General features: G+C 41.2%; 1 protein-coding gene across 3 annotated transcripts in view; it reads right to left on the bottom strand.

The window, feature by feature from the left end:
* The window catches only part of TDRD3 (tudor domain containing 3), a 306,660-nt gene that overhangs the window by 151,916 nt on the left and 131,085 nt on the right, over positions 1-23,659 (bottom strand). For all 3 annotated transcript variants that reach the window (XM_077812194.1, XM_077812198.1, XM_077812200.1), the window contains exon 4: positions 5,017-5,177. In XM_077812194.1, coding sequence (XP_077668320.1) covers positions 5,017-5,177 — 161 coding nt within the window. The remainder of the gene's footprint in view (positions 1-5,016; positions 5,178-23,659) is intronic.

The following is a 23,659-nucleotide window of genomic DNA, read 5'->3' as shown; positions in this document are numbered from 1 at the left end:
GACATTTCACCAGAGTAGTAGTTCGTACCATGGAATGGGCAGCCCAAATATTCTAAAACTGTCTGGTTCAATACAGGAAAAAATACCCTCCCATCTCACACCCCTAGTTGTCACTTACCACCCCCCATTGGAACTCTTATGGGGTATCATTAAACAACTACAATCCATACTCAATGGGGATCACATCCTGAAAGGAATCTTTTCCAAACCCCATCTTTTGGCCTGCAAACAACCCCCCCAACCTCACTGTCAGAAGGAAGCTCCCCACAGACCAAGATTCACCAACTCCAAACAGCTCCAGCCCCTGCCATAACATCAGACGCAAAACCTGCAGATGTATCTCCACTGCTACAATGATTAACATCCCCCTGCAACATACTTTCAAGATCCCTGGGTCCTACGCATGCCCATCACAATATGCAGTGTACCTCATCCAGTGCATTAAAAACCCCAACAACAACTATGTGGGTGAAGCCAAACAATCACTATACCCTTGAATTAACCCTCACAGAAAAATGATAAAATACAAAAAAAACCAATATCACTGTGGGCGAACACTTTTCACAGAACCATCATTCCATATCTGACCTCTTGGTCCTCATCCTCAAAGGAAACCTGCACATCATCTTAAGATGAGGAGCCTGGGTGCTTAAATTAATAACTGTGCTAGACACAAAACACTGCAGATTCAATGAATATATTGGATTGGCTCATTACAACACTCTGTAACCAACTAACCTTCCTCTGTCCTATGACCAAAGAAATATTAACTGTCCACTTCACCTTGAATGGTCTCTTTGCAACAGTATTAACTCCTTATGCTTAAAGAAAAGGAGTACTAGTGGCACCTTAGAGACTAACCAATTTATTTGAGCATAAGCTTTCGTGAGCTACAGCTCACTTCATCGGATGCATTCAGTGGAAAATACAGTGAGGAGATTTATATACACACAGAACATGAAAAAATGGATGTTATCATACACACTGTAAGGAGAGTGATCACTTAAGATGAGCTATTACCAGCAGGAGAGTGCCGGAGGGGAGGGGGGAGAAAACCTTTTGTAGTGATAATCAAGGTGGGCCATTTCAGGAACGTCTGAGGAACAGTGGGGGGTGGGGGAGGGGGAATAAACATGGGGAAATAGTTTTACTTTGTGTAATGACACATCCACTCCCAGTCTCTATTCAAGCCTAAGTTAATTGTATCCAGTTTGCAAATTAATTCCAATTCAGCAGTCTCTCGTTGGAGTCTGTTTTTGAAGTCTTTTTGTTGTAATATTGCGACCTTTAGGTCTGTAATCGAGTGACCAGAGAGATTGAAGTGTTCTCCGACTGGTTTATGAATGTTATAATTCTTGACATCTGATTTGTGTCCATTTATTCTTTTACGTAGAGACTGTCCAGTCTGACCAATATACATGGCAGAGGGGCATTGCTGGCACATGATGGCATATATCACATTGGTGGATGTGCAGGTGAACGAGCCTCTGATAGTGTGGCTGATGTTATTAGGCCCTGTCCCCTGAATAGATATGTGGACACAGCTGGCAGCGGGCTTTGTTGCAAGGATAGGTTCCTGGGTTAGTGGTTCTGTTGTGTGGTGTGTGGTTGCTGGTGAGTATTTGCTTCAGGTTGGGGGGCTGTCTGTAAGCAAGAACTGGCCTGTCTCCCAAGATTTGTGAGAGTGATGGGTCGTCCTTCAGGATCGGTTGTAGATCCTTGATGATGCATTGGAGAGGTTTCAGTTGGGGGCTGAAGGTGACAGCTAGTGGCGTTCTGTTATTTTCTTTGTTGGGCCTGTCCTGTAGTAGGTGACTTCTGGATACTCTTCTGGCTCTGTCAATTTGTTTCTTCACTTCAGCAGGTGGGTACTGTAGTTGTAAGAATGTTTGATAGAGATCTTGTAGGTGTTTGTCTCTGTCTGAGGGGTTGGAACAAATGCGGTTGTATCATAGTGCTTGGCTGTAGACAATGGATCGTGTGGCGTGGTCTGGGTGAAAGCTGGAGGCATATAGGTAGGAACAGCGGTCAGTAGGTTTCCGGTATATGGTGGTGTTTATGTGACCATCGCTTATTAGCACCACAGTGTCCAGGAAGTGGATCTCTTGTGTGGACTGGTCCAGGCTGAGGTTGATGGTGGGATGGAAATTGTTGAAATCATGGTGGAATTCTTCAAGGGTTTCTTTTCCATGGGTCCAGATGACGAAGATGTCATCAATGTAGCGCAAGTAGAGTAGGGGCATTAGGGGACGAGAGCTGAGGAAGCGTTGTTCTAAGTCAGCCATAAAAATGTTGGTATACTGTGGGGCCATGTGGGTACGCATAGCAGTGCTGCTGATTTCAAGGTATACATTGTCCCCAAATGTGAAATAGTTATGGGTGAGGACAAAGTCACAAAGTTCAGCCACCAGGTTTGCCGTGATATTATCAGGGATACTGTTCCTGACGGCTTGTAGTCCATCTTTGTGTGGAATGTTGGTGTCGAGGGCTTCTACATCCATAGTGGCCAGGATGGTGTTTTCAGGAAGATCACCAATGGACTGTAGTTTCCTCAGGAAGTCAGTGGTGTCTCGAAGATAGCTGGAAGTGCTGGGAGTGTAGGGCCTGAGGAGGGAGTCTACATAGCCAGACAATCCTGCTGTGAGGGTGCCAATGCCTTAGATGATGGGGAGCCCAGGATTTCCAGGTTTATGGATCTTGGGTAGCAGATAGAATACCCCAGGTCGGGGTTCCAGGGGCGTGTCTGTGCGGATTTATTCTTGTGCTTTTTCAGGGAGTTTCTTGAGCAAATGCTGTAGTTTCTTTTGGTAACCCTCGGTGGGATCAGAGGGTAATGGCTTGTAGAAAGTGGTATTGGAGAGCTGCCAAGCAGCCTCTTGTTCATATTCCGACCTATTCATGATGACGACAGCACCTCCTTTGTCAGCCTTTTTGATTATGATGTCAGAGTTGTTTCTGAGGCTGTGGATGGCATTGTGTTCTGCACGGCTGAGGTTATGGGGCAAGTGATGCTGCTTTTCCACAATTTCAGCCCGTGCACGTCGGCATGTGTATGATAACACCCATTTTTTCATGTTCTGTGTGTATATACTGTGTGTATATAAATCTCCTCACTGTATTTTCCACTGAATGCAACCGATGAAGTGAGCTGTAGCTCACGAAAGCTTATGCTCAAATACATTGATTAGTCTCTAAGGTGTCACTAGTACTCCTTTTCTTTTTGCCAATACAGACTAACACGGCTGCTACTCTGAAACCTGTCCTTATGCTTAATCTGGTCCACCTTTTATTTAGCTGCAACACTCTGGAGTGCTTTTCCCAGACCGGAAAAAGAGCTCTGTGTAAGCTCGAAGGCTTGTCTCTTTCACCAACAGAAACTGGTCCAATAAAAGATATTACCCTCACTCACCTTGTCTCTCTAATATCCTGGGACCAACACAGTCACAGCAACAATGCAAAGTGTAGTTGGTGTCAATCTCAATAGTACAAAGAATAGCACCAGGAGCAGACAACTCCAATATGAGCAGATAAGTGAAAGAGAGAAAAAAAAGTAAAAAATAAATAAATAAATATCCCAAATGAGACCAAAAAACCTACTCCATAAACTATTTATCTATGAGCTATTAAACAACTATTTACAACAGGAAATACTTCTCTTCAGGGAAAAAAGGTTACATACAAACACCCACAAGATGTTCCAACTACTGACCACAGACAATAAGAAAGAACCGAAGGGCGGGCAGGGAAGTTCTGGCCTTTATACCCTTGGCTGTGAGCACAAGCAGATGCAAGGGACATGTGCTGGCCCAAAAGATACTGCTATGGGAAAAATCTCTGGCTTGCCTTCCTCGAATAAAGAAAAATGTAGAGTTAGGTATGGTTTTGTCAAGGTTGCTAGTGGTACGGCAATTTCCTAATATATCCAACGTTTTCACAGCATGCACTGAGACCTATTTATTAGCACTAACCAGAAAAATGCAATTTATAGTTCAAGTCACTATCCACGACATATGATCTTTCGGAGGGGTGAGGCAGGACTGCATTTCCATCATTCTTGCCCTTTCAATATGAACACCCTATTACTTTTCCTGAAAAATACCATGATCAAAAAGCAGTCACTACCTAGGCAGCTGATGAACCAGGAACATATCAATATTGTAAGAATGCAATGCAAAAGTGCATGTCCCAAAAACTTTACCCATTTTCCTTTCTCCTACCCCACGGATATTAGTGTCTTGGTCCCTAAGCTTTTCCCCAGAGTCAATCCAAAGCCCTGTTACCCACAGCACATAAATAAAACTAAATACATGTAAAAAAATTGTAAAGAGAGACCCTTATGAAAGTGGGGCCATTTTCACGGGCTATAAAATTAAATCTTTCTGAGCTTCTCTTCTCTCCATGTCTAGTTAAGATTCCACAATTAAAAAGCCTCAAAAAAATACTTCTGATATTCTGGGGAGCAACTTCATCTACTCATCTCTCTCTCTCTCTCTGCTTTTGATACATTATCAGTATTGCCTCACAGAAACAAACAAAAAGATACATTCTGACCAAGGATCGTGACCATGTACTCAATCTTTCATTGCTTGGTTTTCTCAAATCTTTTGGCTCTTGTATGCCAACAGCTAATTTTACCTGGGTTGCTTGGTATTTCACTATTTTTCAGGTTTCCTCTTCATCTCAAATTTACCAGACAACTGTCTCTGACTTTTCTATTTATTCTCTATGGAACTTAAACCTAACAATGACAAGGAAAAATGCAAGCTCTCTGGCATAGAAGAAGTAAAGAGCAAAAGCTATGTTATTTTTTGGATAAAAGCCAAGAACAGCAAGGGAAGAAAAGGGAAAAAGGCAATGCAGTCAGGAACAAAAAGGACTATTGCATTGTAAGAATTAATTCTGCTTAGTTTTTGAGTTATTTTGACAAAATATTTTGCATATTACTGATTTTTCCATTAATCCTATATAATGTTTAAATGTTGCAACAAAGACTTGGTGAAGAAAATTGTTGTTCACCTTATTTTTGACATGTAATTATATTCTATTGCTGTGCAGCTTGTGTGTCCATCAGTCATCTGCAAACGCAGCATTCTGGGAGCAGCTTGAGATTCTTCATTATCCTTTGGTGCAGCAACATTGCGTATTTTTTGTATCTGCAGGACACATGGGCCTTCTAGCTATAAATACAAAATGAAAAAATGCAAAGTGAAAACATGAAAAACTCAATCAAGCTTTTTTTAAAAAAAAACATTGGGATTTTGCTACATGGTGTTGTCTAGCCATACAAATCAAAGCCTATAGGCAAAACACAGCCTAATGGTCTGTAATTTCTGAAACTTCATGTTTTAGACTATATTGTACATAAAATGGATTTGCAGAGAAAAGGCATCCTTCTACGTATGTACTAGCTACAATGCCAATTATCTGAAGGGGATGAAGAGTATTCAAAAAAAAAAAAAAACGCTATGGAAATATTGTCACTTTCAGATTCTCATGAAGGCCAAACACTAGGATTTGAAAATGCTACACCACAGGTTCCCAAAGCCAGAGTGCAGTAAAGAGAACATCAGCTGGCTTTACAGACCAGCTGGCTTTAAAAGAGCTGTATTCCAGCTAGCTTTGGCAGCTAAACTAGCAACATCGGGTCTTCAAATAGGGGGTTAACATAATGTATGGCCCCCAGAAGACATTAGTGAAATTCACTTAACTAAATTCAGTAAATCCACGTTGTACTAGATATCCCACAGAAAGAATCACATTTTGTTTGACTGAGAGTCAGGACAGATTGATACAAATCCAAGTAATTTTAATCGCCAATTTTGATTATGATTTCAATGAGCAAGCAAAAACCTTGCTTTAAATAATTTTTATCTTGTTTTACATTTGTACTTTTTAGTTATTTTCCTAAAAAAAGGTTGGTATAACCACTAAAACATGTTGATTCACAACCAAATATAGCTGTTAGCAACAAAAAAAAAACCACTAAATTTACTGTAACCCAGAGTATACGTTATAGCTATATACATTTTATTTAAGCAACTATATAACTTAACATACATCTATTCAGATCCTTAATTTTTACATTTTTAGTATGTTAAAAAATTGTAAACAATGTATTTACTGGATGATTTTTTTTTTATTCAAGATTTGTGCCAAGCTGTATTAGAATGGACATTGGAATTCAATTAAAAATGCACAAAAACAGCATTTTAAATTTGTTTTTATTAATTAAATAAAATTACCTTGAATGCGCTGGATACATAAGAAAAAAAACTTTTTAACAAAATATACCTTGCATTTAAAACTAGGTGATTTATTAAACAAAGAAAGTATTAATTGTAGTTAGTGACTTGAAGGATTGTTTCTGGTCATCATGGCCCAAATTTTCAAAGCTATTTAGGTGCCTAAGGATGCAGATAGATGAGTTCGGCACATAACTTGCTTAGACACTTTAAAAAAAAATCTCCCTAGTCACCTATCTGCATCTTTGGATGCCTAAATACCTTTGATAATCTGCCCCCTGTCTTTCAAGTTCTTAGAATTAGTAGATGTCATCTTCTCCCACTCATTTTTTATTTATAGATTGGAAAAGAAAAACAAACTCTCCTGCTTTTACAAATTGCAGTTAGATTCCAAACTTTAATGAATTACTCCAAATGAAGAAAATATTGTCTCTGTGCCTGCTAGCTCAACTGAAACCAAAAATAATTAAGGCAAAAGCTTTCCTGCAGAACAGAAACTGAAAGTATTACATTTAGAAAAAAAATCTAAATACCAGCATCCACTCCATTGTAAAAGCTGAAAATAATATAGATACCGAATGCAACATGTGACATTGTAACTTATTTATAAAGCTTGAGTTGACCTGGCAAACAGAGGCTAGGGACCTATCCTCCATGATCATATCCTATGCTCAAGTTATTGGGCTCAATACAGCAATAACTGGACAAAAACTTAATTTAAAGGGGAACTGGGGCAATGGTGACGGTAGACAACTCTGACAAGGGACTGGAGTAAGCAGGGAGAAGTGGGACCAACTAGGTGAAGAGACTGGAACTAAAAGCTAGAGCGGGAAGAAACAAGGAGCCTGAGATGGGCATGCAGGAGAGGGACACCTATCTGCATCCTTAGGCACCTAAATAATTTTGAAAATTTGGGCCATGATGACCAGAAACAATCCATCAAGCCACTAACTACAATTACTTTCTTTGTTTAATAAACCACTTAGTTTTAAGTGCAAAGGGACAACTGAAATGTGATGGGTTACCCTGGGTGGGAGATTAGGACTGGGTCCCAGGGGAAGGAAGGGGGGAAAAGAGAGCCAGACTGGAAAAGGAGCTGCGAGATAGGGGAACTGAGACTGATTGGAAAAGAACAGTGGGATGAGAAGGCTGAAGAGTGGAGTGTGTGCAGGCAAAGAGAATGGTACTAGGATAGCCAGGGAAGAGGAAGAGACAGGACTGGAACAGGGACAGGACAGAGATGATGAACCTGATGGGGTCAAGTTTGGGAGAATGGGCAGAAGAGCTTGAGCCCACGAGAGCACACTCCCCTCCACAGCCTGGAATGGAACTCAAGATTCTTGAGTCTCGCACCATTCCTCTGCTGTCAACAAAATTTCTGTGAAACCCACTGGCAAACTGTGTGTCTTGTTCCCCTATACTGTTGGTCCACATAGCAGGAGAACAACCTACTTTTGCTACCAGTTATTCCATCAGTAAAGTGGCAGAGGTCTTTGTGATAGAGCTCCAGGTTCCAAGCCATCTGATGAACCAGGATGCTACATCATGAAATTTCTATTTTTATCAGTTTGCTTTCTTTAAAAAAAAACAAACTAACTTTTTAGGGCAATTTCCTAGGTTAAAATAGTATCATTAAGGTTGCTAAATGATGTACTCTAAAGTTAGGAAACGCCAGAATTAAGGTCGACTGTGCAACCTTAATTTCACCCCCTTGTATCTATGATTATGATACAGTCTTTAAGTACATGATCACATTCTATATATACACAGACATCCACATATATACGTGTACACACACACACACAGGACCCATGCCTCATTCAGTGCACAGGATGAACCTGATCTCGGGATGAATATGGGTTGGGTAGTGAAGGAGGCTGTTGGATCTACGACTCCGTCTCATTTGCTGAGTAAGTTGTGATGTGTACTGAAGGAGGCAGGGGACTGCAGGAAAAGAAAGGACAATCTCATGATTCAGGCTATTGAATACTGCCCTGAAGAAAGAGGTGCTATCCTTTCCTCTGCCACAGCATTCCTACATGATGCTGGGCAAGTCACTTAAACCAAAGTTTTCACAGTTGGTCACTAAGTGCATGTTTCTCATTTTCTGGGTGCCTACTTTGAGACCTCTGAGTCCGATTTACAGAAGGGCTAAGCATTTATAGCTTCAGCTGAAGTCAGTGGGAGCTTTATTTGAATATACAAAGTGCTTTACAATGCTAAAAATCAGGTCCTCGGTGTTTCAAATTGACCACACAAAATTAGTGTACACTTTCGACCTGAAGTTCTCTGTGCCTCTGCTCTCCATTTGTAATACCACCCGCTCAACTCACAGGCCAGACATCAAAATTTAATTAATTAATTGTCTGTAAAGCATTCTGATACTGTATAGAAATTGGATCACAGACTGTCGGATAGGTACCCACAGGGCATTGCTCACATTGCCAATGATGGTGCTCCCACTGTGGATGTAATCTGTCGACAGAGGAAGCTAGTATGAACATGAGATTCTGATTTTTATTATGTCGACTTTTGGGTGTCAACATCACTTTTGTCGACAAAAATTGGTAGCATAGACATGGCCTTAGACTTGGAAACCTATCAAAGCAGAAAGAGGGCTGAAGATAGTGCATTTCTGGTAAATGAAAAATTGAAAAAAAAACCCCACAATTTCTTCTCTTTTTAAGAAGGCAACAGAGAGCTCTGAGACCCATCACTGAGCTAGAATAGAACTCGTGGATGCATTTGCAAGTGCTAATACACCGTTAAAAAAACCTGATCACCCAAAGCTGCGTGAGTTCATTCAATGGAATGTACAAAATGCCGGTTGCTTACCAAGTGAGAAGCAGCTATGACAGGACTACCTTCCAAAGGTTTTTGCTACACATTTTGAGAAGAAGGAGTCTCAAATTAACCTATTTGAGTCTTTTACAATGATTTCAGATGAGTCCACAGATGAGCAAGACAACTAAGTACTGCACGTTCTGTTTGATTTTGTTTCTGAAAAGGCTGAAGATGTACGGACAGAAAAGCTAACAGTGCTTGCCGACTGCATTTGCTGTTAAGTACACTACAGTTCCTCACGCAATAATTAAAACCGTTTCAAAATATAGTGCAAACTTTGACGAAGTATCTGTTTTCATAAGTGACAATGCAACTTATATGACAATCTTTCAAATCAGTTCTCCAAGGTCTAATGCCAAATGTGGTCCATATTACATGTAATGCACATCTAATTTCTCGTCAGTGAGCCGTGGAGGTGCGAGTTTGGTAAAGTTGATAAACTGGTCTGCTACATTAAATATATCTTTTAACACTGCCCTAGCCACATACTTTGATACAGGCAGCACATTACAAACGTGACTGAAATTGGGGAACAAAAAATTGCCTTCCCCAAGAGCCAGTAATTACTCGTTGGGATTCCTAGTTTGGGGCTGTACAATACTCTGCAGCTCATCTGAAGCACTACGTTGACTTCGTCTCAGAAGAGCTGACACTGACACCAAAAACGCAGGTTTTAACAGAACTGTCAACCCTTCTAAACGATGCTCAGCTGAACGAGGAAGTTCAGTTTGTTGCCATGGACTTAATCACTTGGTTTGAATCTCAACATGCCACCATCCACCAAGCGTACAACAAAGCAATGAATGTATTGTTCTGGGCTGAAGCACAGTCAAACGAAAATCACTCTGACAATGCTGAGTTAAATGCCAGCGCTCACCAGGTGAGTTCGTGAATGGCAAAGAAGCTCAGACAACACTCTACTGCTATGGAGAAGAGTCAATCGACGTAGCAAAAACAGCTCAAAAGTTTCAGCAACCTGAAACTTTAGGGTTCCTAAAAGCAGTGCGTATTTCTGACCCTGCACAAATGCACCTGTTGATGTCGGATTTAACCTTGCTTAATGCAAATCCTGGCTCTGATAAGAATTGTAGGTTGGAAATGCTTGCTTACAAAAACATTATGAAAGAAGAGGACTGTAGTTTGTCTGTGCTACAGTTCTGGAACTCAGTGGAAGGCAGAATCCCCCATCTTGCAAGTTTAGCTCAGTGCTATCTGACAATTCCAACAAAGTCCATGGATGCAGAGATAGCAGTGTCTAAACACAGACAGCTGTTTTCAGCACAGAGACAGGGAATGAAGACAGACACGGTTGCTGCATGCTCCATGCTGACATTTAATTAATGACATTTGAAACCAGAACTTTTTTTCCCCCCACTTGTTTTTCATAGAATCATAGAAGATTAGGGTTGGAAGAGATCTCAGGAGGTCATCTAATCCAATTAGGGTGACCAGACAGCAAGTGTAAAAAATCAGGACGGGGGGGAGGGGTAATAAGTGCCTATATAAGAAAAAGCCCCAAAAATAGGGACTATCACTATAAAATCAGGACATCTGATCACCCTAACTCCGACCCCCTCCTCAAAGTTTTTGTTAACTTAAGGCTGTGGTTCTCAAGTTTGAGGCTATCAATTGAAATCACTATATTACAAAACTCAGATGCTCCTACTTACCAATCAGGGAGTTGAGCCCTGAGTGTTATTTGCTGCTAAGTGTCAATCAATAAACCCTGTCAAGTTCACATAAACTTTATTTTATTGAAACAAGCTAATAATTGCATCTGGAAGGGGGGTGCACCCTGTAGAGTCACCCCTCCCCCGCGGCGTGACGGGGGCAAGAAGTGGGAAGGAAGGGTGCAGAGCTTTCTGCAACCGGGAGAGATACCCAAAGAGCAGCCGTGCAGATGAAGAGCAAGTCTTGCCCTACATTCCCCCTAAGGTGTGCGGCTGCGCAGCAGGCCACCAAGGGCCGCGCACTTAATTAGCAGAGCTGCGCAGGCATGCACTTTGTACTCAGGGGTTTGGCCAAGGTGGGCCTGGAAGATGGCAGTGGGGTGAGGTGAGGGTGGCGATGGGGCAGCTTGGGGCATGTAGGGCTGCAGCAACTCCCCCAGCCCAGGGCTGCAGTGCAGCAAGGAGAGACACCTCTTTCCCAACTCTTGGGCTGCGGCAGGGCCAAACACCCCCCACTCCTGACTCCAGGGCTGCGGTGGGGCCAAACGCTTGCTGCCCACCCCCTCCCCCCGGGGCTGAGGTGGGGCCAAACGCCGCTCCCCCGCCCCAATCCCGGGGCTGCAGCAGGGCCATACACCCCCGCCCACAATGCTGCTGCACCAGGAAGAGAGGACTCCCCCAGCCCAGTGCAGCTTGTGGGGACCAAAGGCTGGAGGGGAGTCCTCTCTCCCTACCACAGCCCCAGGGCAGCCTGCTCCCCAAACCCCTCATCCCTGGCCCCACCCCAGAGCCCGCACTCCCCAACACCCCAACCCTCTGCCCCAGCAAATCACCAATACATTGGTGCACATAAAATTCAATTGCACATGGATGGGAAAAATTAGAAGGAACATTGGTTGTCCCTTCCAAGACGGCCAGGATTAGCAGCTAGGAGCCCCTGGCTGGGGCGCTCCCAGCAGCATGGGTGAGATCCGACCCACCTCCACCCCCGAGAACCTCCTGCGGCTGCAGGAAGCTCTACTGTTGCTGCCTTTGGAGTCCAGCTCTGAAAGCAGCACAGAAGTGAGGGTGGCAATCCCATGATCCTCCTACAACAGGTTTGCGAACTCCCCGCCCCCCAATCCCTTTTTGGGTCAAGACCCCCACAGTTACAACACCATGAAATTTCAGATTTAAACATCTGAAAACGTGAAATTTACCAATTTTCAAATCCTATGGCCATAAAACCGACCATAACGGACAGTAAATTTGGTAGGGCCCTAGCGATGGTGTAAAGACTGTATTATAATGCACATGAACGAGGACGGATGAATTAAGATTGTACAGTCAACCCTAATTCTAGCTTAATAATAATTCAATAAAAATAATAATTCAAGCTTAATAATATTCTTGTAACATAGTTTTTGTGCTTTATTACATATAAACTTGCCACCCAAATACTGAAAACTTAAAGTCCAATGCTCCATTAAGAAACTAAACCCCGATGAAATATATGCTTGCAATATCTGTTTACTTAACTAATTAAATTAGTTTATACGCCTTTTGTAAATTAAATATTTGAAAACAGTTCCTTCTTCACTTTGGAGCTCAAAATTCTGTATTTCCCTTTCAAAAAACTGGTGATATCACAACTACCTAAAACAATATGGGTATTGGACAGGAAAGATGGCTTTGAAGCACAGGACTGAAAGTAAGGACTTCCAGGCTCTGTCCCAGGTAATGTCATGTACTCATTTTGTGACACTGGGCAAATCACTTGTGGGTTTATTTTCAGAGGTCCTAGGGAGCTACAACTCCTATTAAGTTAGCCTCAGGCGCTCAGCCTTTTTAAAAGTCAGCCCACTAATTTCGGGGCTCAGTTTCTCCACTAGTACAATAGGGATAATAATACTACTTTACCTCACAGAGCATAAGCCTTAACTCAGTTTTAGTAATGCTTTGAAATCTTTGGGTTTAAAGCACTGCAACTGAAAAGTACTTTTAACTCTATGTTGAGAGTTCCACAGGCAAGGACTATGTTACTTGCCTTTATCACAAACATAATAGAAAAAAATACCACCTGCTGTCACAGAGCAAGACACTGACTCTTGAACACTGGCTTCTGCAAATTATCAGGGGCACATATTTTTTAAATGGTCTGATTTTAAAACATACACTTGAAATTGTTAATGATTTTACATTTTAAAGGTAATTGCCAAGTTTAAAAAATCAATTGAAAAGACAATCATTAAAGAAACCATTAGAAAAACTAACATACAAAAACAAACTAGATAAGAAAAGTTTATATTACAGACAGCATCCTTCAAGTATAAAGCCTCAGGCTAGGCTTTCCTTTCCTTTCCTGTGTTTAAAAAAAAAATTAAAAGGCAAAACCTACATAGATCAGGTCACTTTAGTACATGAAGCAATATTACAGAAAAAAATTAAGAGCAAAATGTATCAACTAGCTTTCTTCCAGCAAAGCATCCATTAAAATATGATCTCCTACCTTTTTCTTAACTAGTCTTAATCTAATCCATTTAAAAAAAAAATTCTGCTTGATCTTGTAACTGCAGTTCTCTCTCAATTTTTAAGTTCTTTTTATAATGTATTCCTAGCTTGAAGCACATAGGACTCTCAGAGACACCATGTCATCACAGCAAACTATGCCCACACCTTTTCTGCATGTCAAAATACACCTACAATTTAAGTTTTTGGTGGGGAGGAAGACCTCCCCATTGATGCAAAAATGATCTTAATGAAATTATTCAACATTTTTAATATTAGGTCATTACAAACTTATTTGTGCCTTTACAATGTGGCGTTGCATTCCATATGCTTTATGGAAATATGCTTATGAGTATGACATAACTGGAATATGCTTCACGCTAAATACCCCTTTCTATGGTGTCATTAGAAAGCTTGTAATCTACTAAGTGACGGTCCCAAGGGGATCTCTGTGACCAAACCTGTCACAGTAGCATAGTCGGCAGGATATGTGCACAGCTGATTGCTTTGAGACACTGGTAATGACTTTAAGTGAGTTTTGAGTGTGGTGGCTGGAGAACAGACAAAGGAGTTTCTATTTGCTTATTTCGGGTAAGGGAATTAGGGACAGAAAAATAAGCAAAATGAGCAAGAGCGAAGCTCAAAAGAAGTTCTCAAAACTTGGAACTGCACAAGTTGCAGATTGCTGAGAAGGAAAATGAATACAAAAGGCAGATGGAATTAAGACAAATGCAAACTGATGCACAAATTGCCAGGGAGAAAGCTGCGCACCAGCAAGCCCTGGACCTCAGGCAGCTAGAGGCTAATGAAAAAAGGCAGGAGAAAGAGAGAGAGAGAGGAGCAAGCCCTGCAGTTAAAAGACAAAGAAACTGAGGCCCAGAAACAGGCTCAGATAGAAGCACAAAAACCTGCACTGGAATTAAAAGACAAAGAAATACAGGTCCAAATGCATGAAGCATGGACTGGGTGTAATGGAGTGCAAGATACAGAACTCTTCAGCAGCTGGCTTCACTTCCCCAAAAATCCACAAATGGGAACGGTTATGCCCACCATATGATGAATCCAGTGATCCTGCCGAATATTTCACCACCTTTGAGAGACTGTGCACTTTCCATGCGATTCCTGAGGATCAAAAGATGACTACTTTGGTTGCAAAATTGACTGGAAGAGCTCTGGACATATTCAATAAAATGGCTATTGCTGATGTTTCAGACTACGGTGTATTTAAGGAATCGGTTTTGAAACAGTTTCAGATTATACCTGAAACCTACAGGGTTAAATTCAGGAGCCTTAAGAGGGAAACTGGATTAAGTAATGTGGCTCATGTAAATGAAATGAGGGATTTGTTAGGCAAATGGGTAAGGGGAAAAAGGCATTGCAAGCTTTTAAGAAATATGTGATTTGGTTGCTCAGGAGCAGTTCCTGAATATGTGCAGTGACGATGTAAAACAGTATTTGTGGTACAAAAAGGTGGATGCAGTAGTATCCCAGGCTACTGCCTCTTACCACACAGGATTTGTAAAGGTTGCTTCTACACAACCAAGCAGTGAGCATATACATGCTGTTAAGCAGGTACACATGGAAACTGGTGATTTGCTGAACTGACTGTCGCAGTAGTGACACACAATTTTGCACCGTTTCTACTGCGGCATGACTTTTTTAATGTGACAGATTCTGTCCCAGCGTTTGTTAGCAACAAGAAGGAATCTTGTGCTGAAAGCCCCAGAGCGGAGGATGAAGTCACATGTGCTGCTAGGAAAATAGAAGAGTGTCTCTTGAATTCCTCTGTAGCAGTGGAAAATGGGCTTTTGGGGGCAGGGATGGTCAAGACCAGTTCCTCTAGCCCCAGAGTTCAAGGCAGGTCCTTGAGGGAAGGTGTGGATAGAGCCAGCTCCTGTCCTGTGATCATCTCCCTGTGGGAAGAGGATGATCCAACTGGTAACAGAGGGGCCTTCCCAGCTGCTGACTGCCAGGAAGTTGCAGGTCAGCAGGGGACAGGCCCTGCCCTAGGGTGCACAGGGACATGTATCCTGGACGGGAGAGTCCACCCAGCTGACCTTTTGGAAACAGAGAGTGAGGTGACCAAGGGGATCTTAACAATCCAAAGCACTCCACTAAAGGATGTTGTTCCTGCTACGCTTGTAAGAGATAAAACTGTCCCTTCAAGGCAAGAGGAAGAATCACTTTGCACTTGGGAAGCTTCACAAGCGGGTGGGGCCTGACACAAAGAGATTCCAGAGGGAGGGGCCGAGGGCAGGCATGGCTGCAGTGTACTCTTTCCTTGCCAAAACCCAAAACACATACCTCAATTAAGAGCCTTCACCAAAAAGACAGAAGACTCTGTGTCTAAACCCCTACCATGGTACACAAAGAAATTAGGAAATGCAACTGACACTGCACAAGCTAAACGGTGCGCACCTGTCTGCCGTGGATTTGCTAGATATCTTGTGTCTTTGGCTACTTCACCTATAGGTCAAGACAAAGGAGTTAATATTAATGGTAAATGCTTTGAAGATGTGTGACATACCTGATTTTTGGAAAAAACTTTTATACATGCTAGGGATGGTGACAAGACAGTACCACAAGCATGTTGCTTTTCAGCTTATACCTATAAACAGGCTGGAAGCTTGGCATAGCAGCAAAAGCATAACAGGCCTATGCTGCTGTGTGGAAAGGGAAACTGAGACACACCACCTCATGGCATTGGTGGCTAAATGCCAAGACACTTACAGTTTAATAGATATTGCTGTCTGCATTCTGTTAGCAATTCTACACCCTAACACGTTTTCAGGCACCTGGGGACCAGGAACCCAGAACTTCGCAAGAACCCCTATGAATAGCATTACAGTGTTTGATAATGCTGGATGGGGGTATGACCAGAGCTGAACCAGAATTTTAAATGTGCTGCCTCTGCCATGGACAGTGTCCAAGTCTCTGGCAATAAGTTCAGGAGGAGGGTGTGATGTTGCACACCATATGCTTTATGGAAATATGCTTATGAATATGACATAACTGGAATATGCTTCATGCTAAATGACACCTTCTTTGGTGTCATTAGAAAGCTTGTAATCTACTAAGTGTGTTCATCCTATTTGTTTGAATGTATTATTTCTATATCTGGAGTTCGGAGAATACGATATAAACTTGTATCACTGATGCAAACATATTAAGTGGAGGCCGTTAAGGGTGCTCCAGAAACAATCAGTTGTAAATGGCCTTAGTTACTTAAAAGCCTTCCTGTGTAAGCATGGACCAGCCCATAGGGAATGTAGACTTCAGTGACATGTGACCATGTCACCTGATAATGAAATCCATCTTATATCTGGTACCTTTCCATTTAGAAGGAGGGGTGGGGACCCAGAGAGACAAAGGTTTCCCACCTTGTGCCAAAGCTATAAAAGGGGATGGAGCAGGACAAAGGAGGCCAATCATGAGAAAACCCCAGCTTATCACCTGAGATGTCTGCTGGAACAAACAAGGACTGTACCAGGGGAAAGGATTGGGCCCAGAATAGGAAGGAGTCTAGTCTGTGAAAGAAGCTTATTGGAACATCTCTGAGGGTGAGATATTACCTGTAATCAGTTTCTTAATGTATTAGGCTTAGACTTGCATGTTTTTGCTTTATTTTGCTTAGTGACTTACTTTGTTCGGTCCGTTATTACTTGAAACCACTTAAATCCTACGTTTTATACTTAATAAAATCACTTCTGTTTATTAATGAACCCAGGGTAAGTGATTAATACTTGGGGGAGCAAACAGCTGTGCGTATATCTCTATCAGTGATATAGAGGGCGAACAATTTATTAATTTACCCTATATAAGCTTTATACAGAGTAAAACAGATTTATTTGGGGTTTGGATCCCATTGGGATCTGGGTGTCTGGGTGCTGCAGATAGGTAACCTTCTGAGCAGTTTTACTAAAGTCTGCAGCAGGCTAGTATGTCTGGCTCAACAAGGCAGGGTTCTAGAGTCCCAAGCTGGCAGGGAAAACGTACTCAGAGGTAATTTCAGTACTTCAGGTGACAGTCCCAAGAGGATCTCTGTGACCAAACCCATCACAACAAGTATGTCATAGCCGAGATATTTGAAAACATAACAATACTGCATATTTTAATTAGTTTTGTTATAAAAAATTCTAATTAACCAAAGGAATTTCCAGGAGGCTTCTGCTTTCTGGTGTGCCAGAGACAAGTAAGTCTCATGGATGTAACTCCTCCTTGGCTATAAAACCACATTTATTACTCCTAAGGGTGTTTATATAAAATCAGAAAAGCTACATTTTTAACTTTTTCTTGCTTTACATTTTCTTTGCCAATTGCTTTTATACTATGTTTTGAAAAATGGATATATGCTTGGTTGTTACGATGGGTATGTCAAACAGAATGTAGGATAGGAGTTTTAAATGTAAAGGCTTCAACTAGTAAACACAATTTGGTCAAAAGGACTTCACAGAGAATTAACACTGAAGATCCTTATCAAACCATAACACGTAGAGGTAAAGTAAGCCCAGCCTTCCCCTCTTTGCAAAGAAAAGCCTCTAGGAAAAACGTGTGTAGTTGGAAATGTTTTAAACCTTTTGTTAATTTCTTAAATGCTGAAATGGAAAACATCTTTGTGAAATGTATACTTGCAAATATGGTAGCTAAATGCAAAGCTCCTCATAATTCCTAATATCATTAACCGTGTAAATAGTAAAATGCTTTATGCAACAACATGAAATCTAATGATCTTGCTAAACTAATAACTAGAATAAAAAGCCATTTAAGTACAGAATATTTATATTAATGGAGAATTAATTACTGGCTTTGCTCAAGAAATTCCCTCACCTACCTCAGGAAGACAAGAAGAATCATTTCTCCAAAAACTGTTATAAAGAATCAGCAATTTCTTTAATAACTATTTATGCGAAAGATTCTTTTCAAGAATTACTGAATTGTTTAGAACAGTGTTTAAAAGGAAGTAAAAAGCTTTCAATAAAGAACTGGAGTGTTCGGAATTTTTGAAAACGGAAATTAATTTCCAGCTGGTCTCTCATAAAATTAAAGAAACATTTCAGAAATGGAGTAAAGAAAGTTAAAATTCACTTTAAAGAAGTCCTGAGAATTTCCCGTCATAAAGAAAAAGGAAATATGACTGTCAAGAAAGAATGACAACCCTAATTCATATATGAATTAACAAACTACATGTTCATAAGATGAAGGGGCTACAAAGGACAACCGAACAGACGTTAATGAGCCAAAGACAGCAACCATCTTTAAATCTAGAAAACCCTGGAAGAGGTCTGTTTTCCTCTAACTTCATGGGCAAAGGAAGAAGAAGAGTATTTAAAAAACCTCTGAAGTGAGCAGTCCTCAAACAAACACGCTCCCTGATAACCATGCTCAAACACACGCACACACCCCGCTAACCTATTTAACCAGCAAGCATGCATCAACTTATCCTATTAATCTCTAAAAGCAAACTACCACAGACAGCTAAGAAAATCAGAGCAGATTCAAGAAGAAATCAAACCAAGAACCCTTCCCAAGACTTCAGCAAGGATTGGTAAGAGGAAGTTAACTAAGACACTTTCAAAGGATCTGATTTACAAATGTGTGTGATTTTTTTATTGGGATATGGAAATGCTGTTGTAACTTAATATCTTAACGGTTTCTCCTTTTAATCACCAAATGGTTACACCATGTATTCCTGGAGAGGAGACAGGGGATAAACACTGTTGAACAGAGAAATAGTGGGGTTTAATCATCTTTAAGAATCTTCATATCTGTAATTAGCGGTTTCAAGACATCTCTTTAAATGGCTTTGCGATACAGCATGGCCAGAGGGCAGCAGGAGAGTGTTAGAAAGGGAGCCTTATTCCCTGTAGAGGGAAAAAAGTTTGCTATAAATTAATTAAAGCACCTGAAGCCAGTCAGAGCACCTGAAGCCAGTCACATGATAAAAAAACCCTGCTTCAATCAGACAAGAGGAGGACTTGAAGCAGAGTGGATTGGTGTTGGAGCAGAGAGCAGTTTGGAGGAGTTGAAGCAGAGTGGATTGATGTGGGAGTAGAGAGCAGTTTGGAGGAGTTGAAGCAGAGTGGATTGGCACTGGAGCAAAGAGCAGTTTGGAGGGAAGCAGAGGAGAGTTTGGAGAAGTGCTGTGGTGGGCTAAGAAGACCTAGACCCTCGGTAAAGGGACACCTGGTTTGTGCAGAGGGAGGGCAGGAAGCCCCACAAGCTGAAGAGCAGGAGATGGAAGTAGCCCAGGAGAAGGAACCACTAGTTCTAGTGGTTTACTGCTATCCCTAGGGCCCCTGGGTTGGGACCCGGAGTAGAGGGCGGGCCCAGGTCCCTCCCTCTCCACTCCCCTCCTCTAGGACACTAGTGGGGCAGGTAATACCCCAGTTCAGGGACAAGAAACGGTGCCCTGAACCCCCTCTCCACCCCCGCCAGAAGAGGAAGCGCGAGATCCATCATAGTAGTGCCGGCAATTTGCCACAGGCTTCTTCTAAGTAACTGATTTAAATATCTTCTTTGATTTCATAAAATTGCTTATTTTGCCCTGTTCTAAACTGTCTGGTTATTATTAATAGCTAACAGGATCCTCCTGCCCTTAAACAAATTCTTTTCCCAATTATAAAAACTTAATAATTTTATTAATAAAATAATAATAATAATAGTAACTTATGAGATACTAAGCTGGCCTTAGTAAATTTGGGACAATATATACTTAGGTTTTAACTTATCAGATGAAGAACATCCCCAGAAGCGGTTTACTTTCCAAGATGTAATCTCTGTTAAATGCTCTCAGAGGCATAAAGAAGAGATTTTAACACATGTAACCAATTTATTATTTGGGTTCTATCATTTTGTTTCATGTTTTCTTCTCCTCACTTTAATAATAAAATAGCCCTAGTTAATAATTTAATATTTTGTTTGGCTTTAATTGTGGCATCTTCGAAGATATGTAAAAGAATACCTGGGATTAAAGCAGTGGGAATCACACCCCTGAACTGGCAGCAAGAGAAACAATTCGTAAGAGTTGACCTACCACTTCTTGTTTCTCTAAACTAAATCTTTTTAGTCATTTTTAAAATAAAATGACTTGGTATCCAACAATTTAAAATTATCCCTTTTGACCCCTATCATAAATATAAAGGGAAGGGTAAACCCCTTTGAAATCCCTCCTGGCCAGGGGAAAGCTCCTCTCACCTGTAAAGGGTTAAGAAGCTAAAGGTAACCTCGCTGGCACCTGACCAAAATGACCAATGAGGAGACAAGATACTTTCAAAAGCTGGGAGGAGGGAGAGAAACAAAGGGTCTGTGTGTCTGTCTTATACTGGTTTCTGCCGGGGATAGACCAGGAATGGAGTCTTAGAACTTTTAGTAAGTAATCTAGCTAGGTATGTGTTAGATTATGATTTCTTTAAATGGCTGAGAAAAGAATTGTGCTGAATAGAATAACTATTTCTGTCTGTGCATCTTTTTTGTAACTTAAGGTTTTGCCTAGAGGGGTTCGCTATGTTTTTGAATCTAATTACCCTGTAAGATATCTACCATCCTGATTTTACAGGGGGGATTTCTTTATTTCTATTTACTTCTATTTTCATTAAAAGTCTTCTTGTAAGAAAACTGAATGCTTTTTCATTGTTCTCAGATCTAAGGGTTTGGGTCTGTGGTCACCTATGCAAATTGGTGTGGCTTTTTATCCAACATTTCCCAGGAAAGGGGGGGTGCAGGTGTTGGGAGGATTGTTCATTGTTCTTAAGATCCAAGGGTCTGGGTCTGTAGTCACCTAGGCAAATTGGTGAGGCTTTTTACCAAACCTTGTCCAGGAAGTGGGGTGCAAGGTTTTGGGGGGAAAGACGCGTCCAAACAGCTTTTCCCCAGTAACCAGTATTAGTTTGGTGGTGGTAGCAGCCAATCCAAGGACAACAGGTGGAATATTTTGTACCTTGGGGAAGTTTTGACCTAAGCTGGTAAAGATAAGCTTAGGAGGTTTTTCATGCAGGTCCCCACATCTGTACCCTAGAGTTCAGAGTGGGGGAGGAACCTTGACAACCCCACATGTACTAATTAAATAAATCAAAATATCATACAATAGCTCAGAGTTGTAAAGTTAAGCTAAGTATTGCTCAATTTACTTTTGTTTTGATTTATACATTCGTTCAATATTAAGGAGTGCTTATACTTTACTCAGAGTATTGCTTAAGTTTAAAAATTCAATTATATAAATAGACAAATGCACTGACCTCCTTCACAGAATTAGAATATATAAGCAAATGAAAACATACTGTAGGTATTTATGATTTTCCAGCAGAATCTCCCTCACACCTACAGCAAACGGGCCTACCAGCATGTCCAGAAGGTTAATAAACTATAACTATTTTGGACCATGGAGCATGGCTCTAGATAAAACACTGGTATTCCCATTACATCAGTCAAGAACTGATTTTGGAGGCAGGTGCTTGACATCTTTCTCTCAGACACAAGGCTGGCCATAGTACAATGTATATTGAGTATCAGCAAACAGAATGCCATTAGTGCCTCTCCTTCTGAACACAAGTAATAGATGGTAGAATTCTAGCCAGGTAGGGAAGATACAAAGTGTACAAAAAATGTAAAAAATGAGTAATCTAGACAGAAGAGTATATTTTCACTATTTTATTTCACAAGTTGATGCCTGTGGGCCCTATGTCATGAAAATATTTTTTTATAAACTGTAAGCAATACCTATCTTTTATAATTCAGGTTCTGTTATAGGATGTATAACTGGCAAATGGAATATGCACAACTGTTTCCAAAACTGCTGTTATACTTCATTCCCAAATGCCTGAAATGCATTATGTCATCTGTTCCCAAACTGCTCTGCAGAGTACTTTCTGGGAGACCACAGAGTTGACATGTCAAATTGGTTTGGCTTCTTCTTGTATCCAGTGTCATGTCAGGGTCTTCTTAAAGACTTCCAAGCAAAAACAGCTTCATTAGAGGCTAACAATGCATAAAAGAGGACGTGGAAGCAGGAGCTGTTCAAGAGAATGGAGGCAGCAGCAGGACTGAAACTATAGGCAACTATTGAACTACCCGCCACCCTGCTGTTGGGTGTGGAGTTACAAGTAATTGGCAGGTGATAAATGTGCAGGGGAGCCAAGGAGTAGGCAACACAGGCTGAGGAGAGAAGAACAGAATAAATCAGATTAGAGATTAAATGAGATGCAAAAGGAGACTGATTTTTTCCCTAAAATGAACACCACACTTAAGATATTAATTAGTATGATAGCACCTAGAAGTCCTAGACATGGACCACTGAGCTAGGCGCTGTACAATTGTCAATTTTTTTGGTAGGTATCATGGGAAAGGACAGATTTTTAAGGAGGAATTTGAAGTGTAATCAAGTGGCTTTGTGGAAGTTTAGAGGGAGCATCTCCCAATCATGAAGGGCAACATAGAGAAGCATGAAAAGGTTTGTTTGAATATAGAACAGTGAGCGCTCAAAGCTGATGTCATGGGCAGATCAGAGACAAAAGCCAACATTTTGATGCTGAATGAAAGGTGATAGGTAGAATGAGGACAGGCCATGAAGGGCCTTGAAAGCGAAGACAAGAAGCGTACGTTCAACACAATAGAAAAGAGAGAGCTAATGGAGGGAAGCAAAGAGAGAGGTGACAGGGTCTGTCATAAATAAAGGGAAGGGTAAACACCTTTAAAATCCCTCCTGGCCAGAGGAAAACCCCTTTCACCTGTAATGGGTTAAGAAGCTAGGATAACCTCGCTGGCACCTGACCAAAATGACCAATGAGGAGACTAGATACTTTCAAAAGCTGGGGGGGGGAGGGGCAGGAGAGAAACAAAGCCTCTCTCTCTGTCTGTGTGATGCTTTTGCCGGGGACAGAACAGGAATGGAGTCTTAGAACTTAGTAAGTAATCTAGCTAGATATGCGTTAGATTCTGATTTCTTTAAATGGCTGAGAAAATAAGCTGTGCTGAATGGAATGGATATTCCTGTTTTTGGGTCTTTTTGTAACTTAAGGTTTTGCCTAGAAGGATTCTCTATGTTTTGAATCTAATTACCCTGTAAGGTATTTACCATCCTAATTTTACAGAGGTGATTCTTTTTACTTTTTCTTCTATTAAAATTCTTCTTTTAAGAAACTGAATGCTTTTTCATTGTTCTTACGATCCAAGGGTTTGGGTCTGTGGTCACCTATGCAAATTGGTGAGGATTTTTATCAAACCCTCCCCAGGAAAGGGGGGGTAAGATTTGGGAGGATTTTTGGGGGGAAAGACATTTCCAGACTAACTCTTTCCCAGTAACAGGAGTTAGACGTTTGGTGGTGGCAGCGAAAGTCCAAGGGCAAAAGGTAAAATAGTTTGTACCTTGGGGAAGTTTTAACCTAAGCTGGTAAAAGTAAGCTTAGGAGGTTTTTATGCAGG

This window comes from Eretmochelys imbricata, chromosome 1 (assembly GCF_965152235.1).
Source record: "Eretmochelys imbricata isolate rEreImb1 chromosome 1, rEreImb1.hap1, whole genome shotgun sequence".
Classification (NCBI taxonomy): Eukaryota; Metazoa; Chordata; order Testudines; family Cheloniidae; genus Eretmochelys; species Eretmochelys imbricata.
Note: the sequence above shows the minus strand (reverse complement) of the source record. Positions and strands in the feature narration are given on the sequence as shown.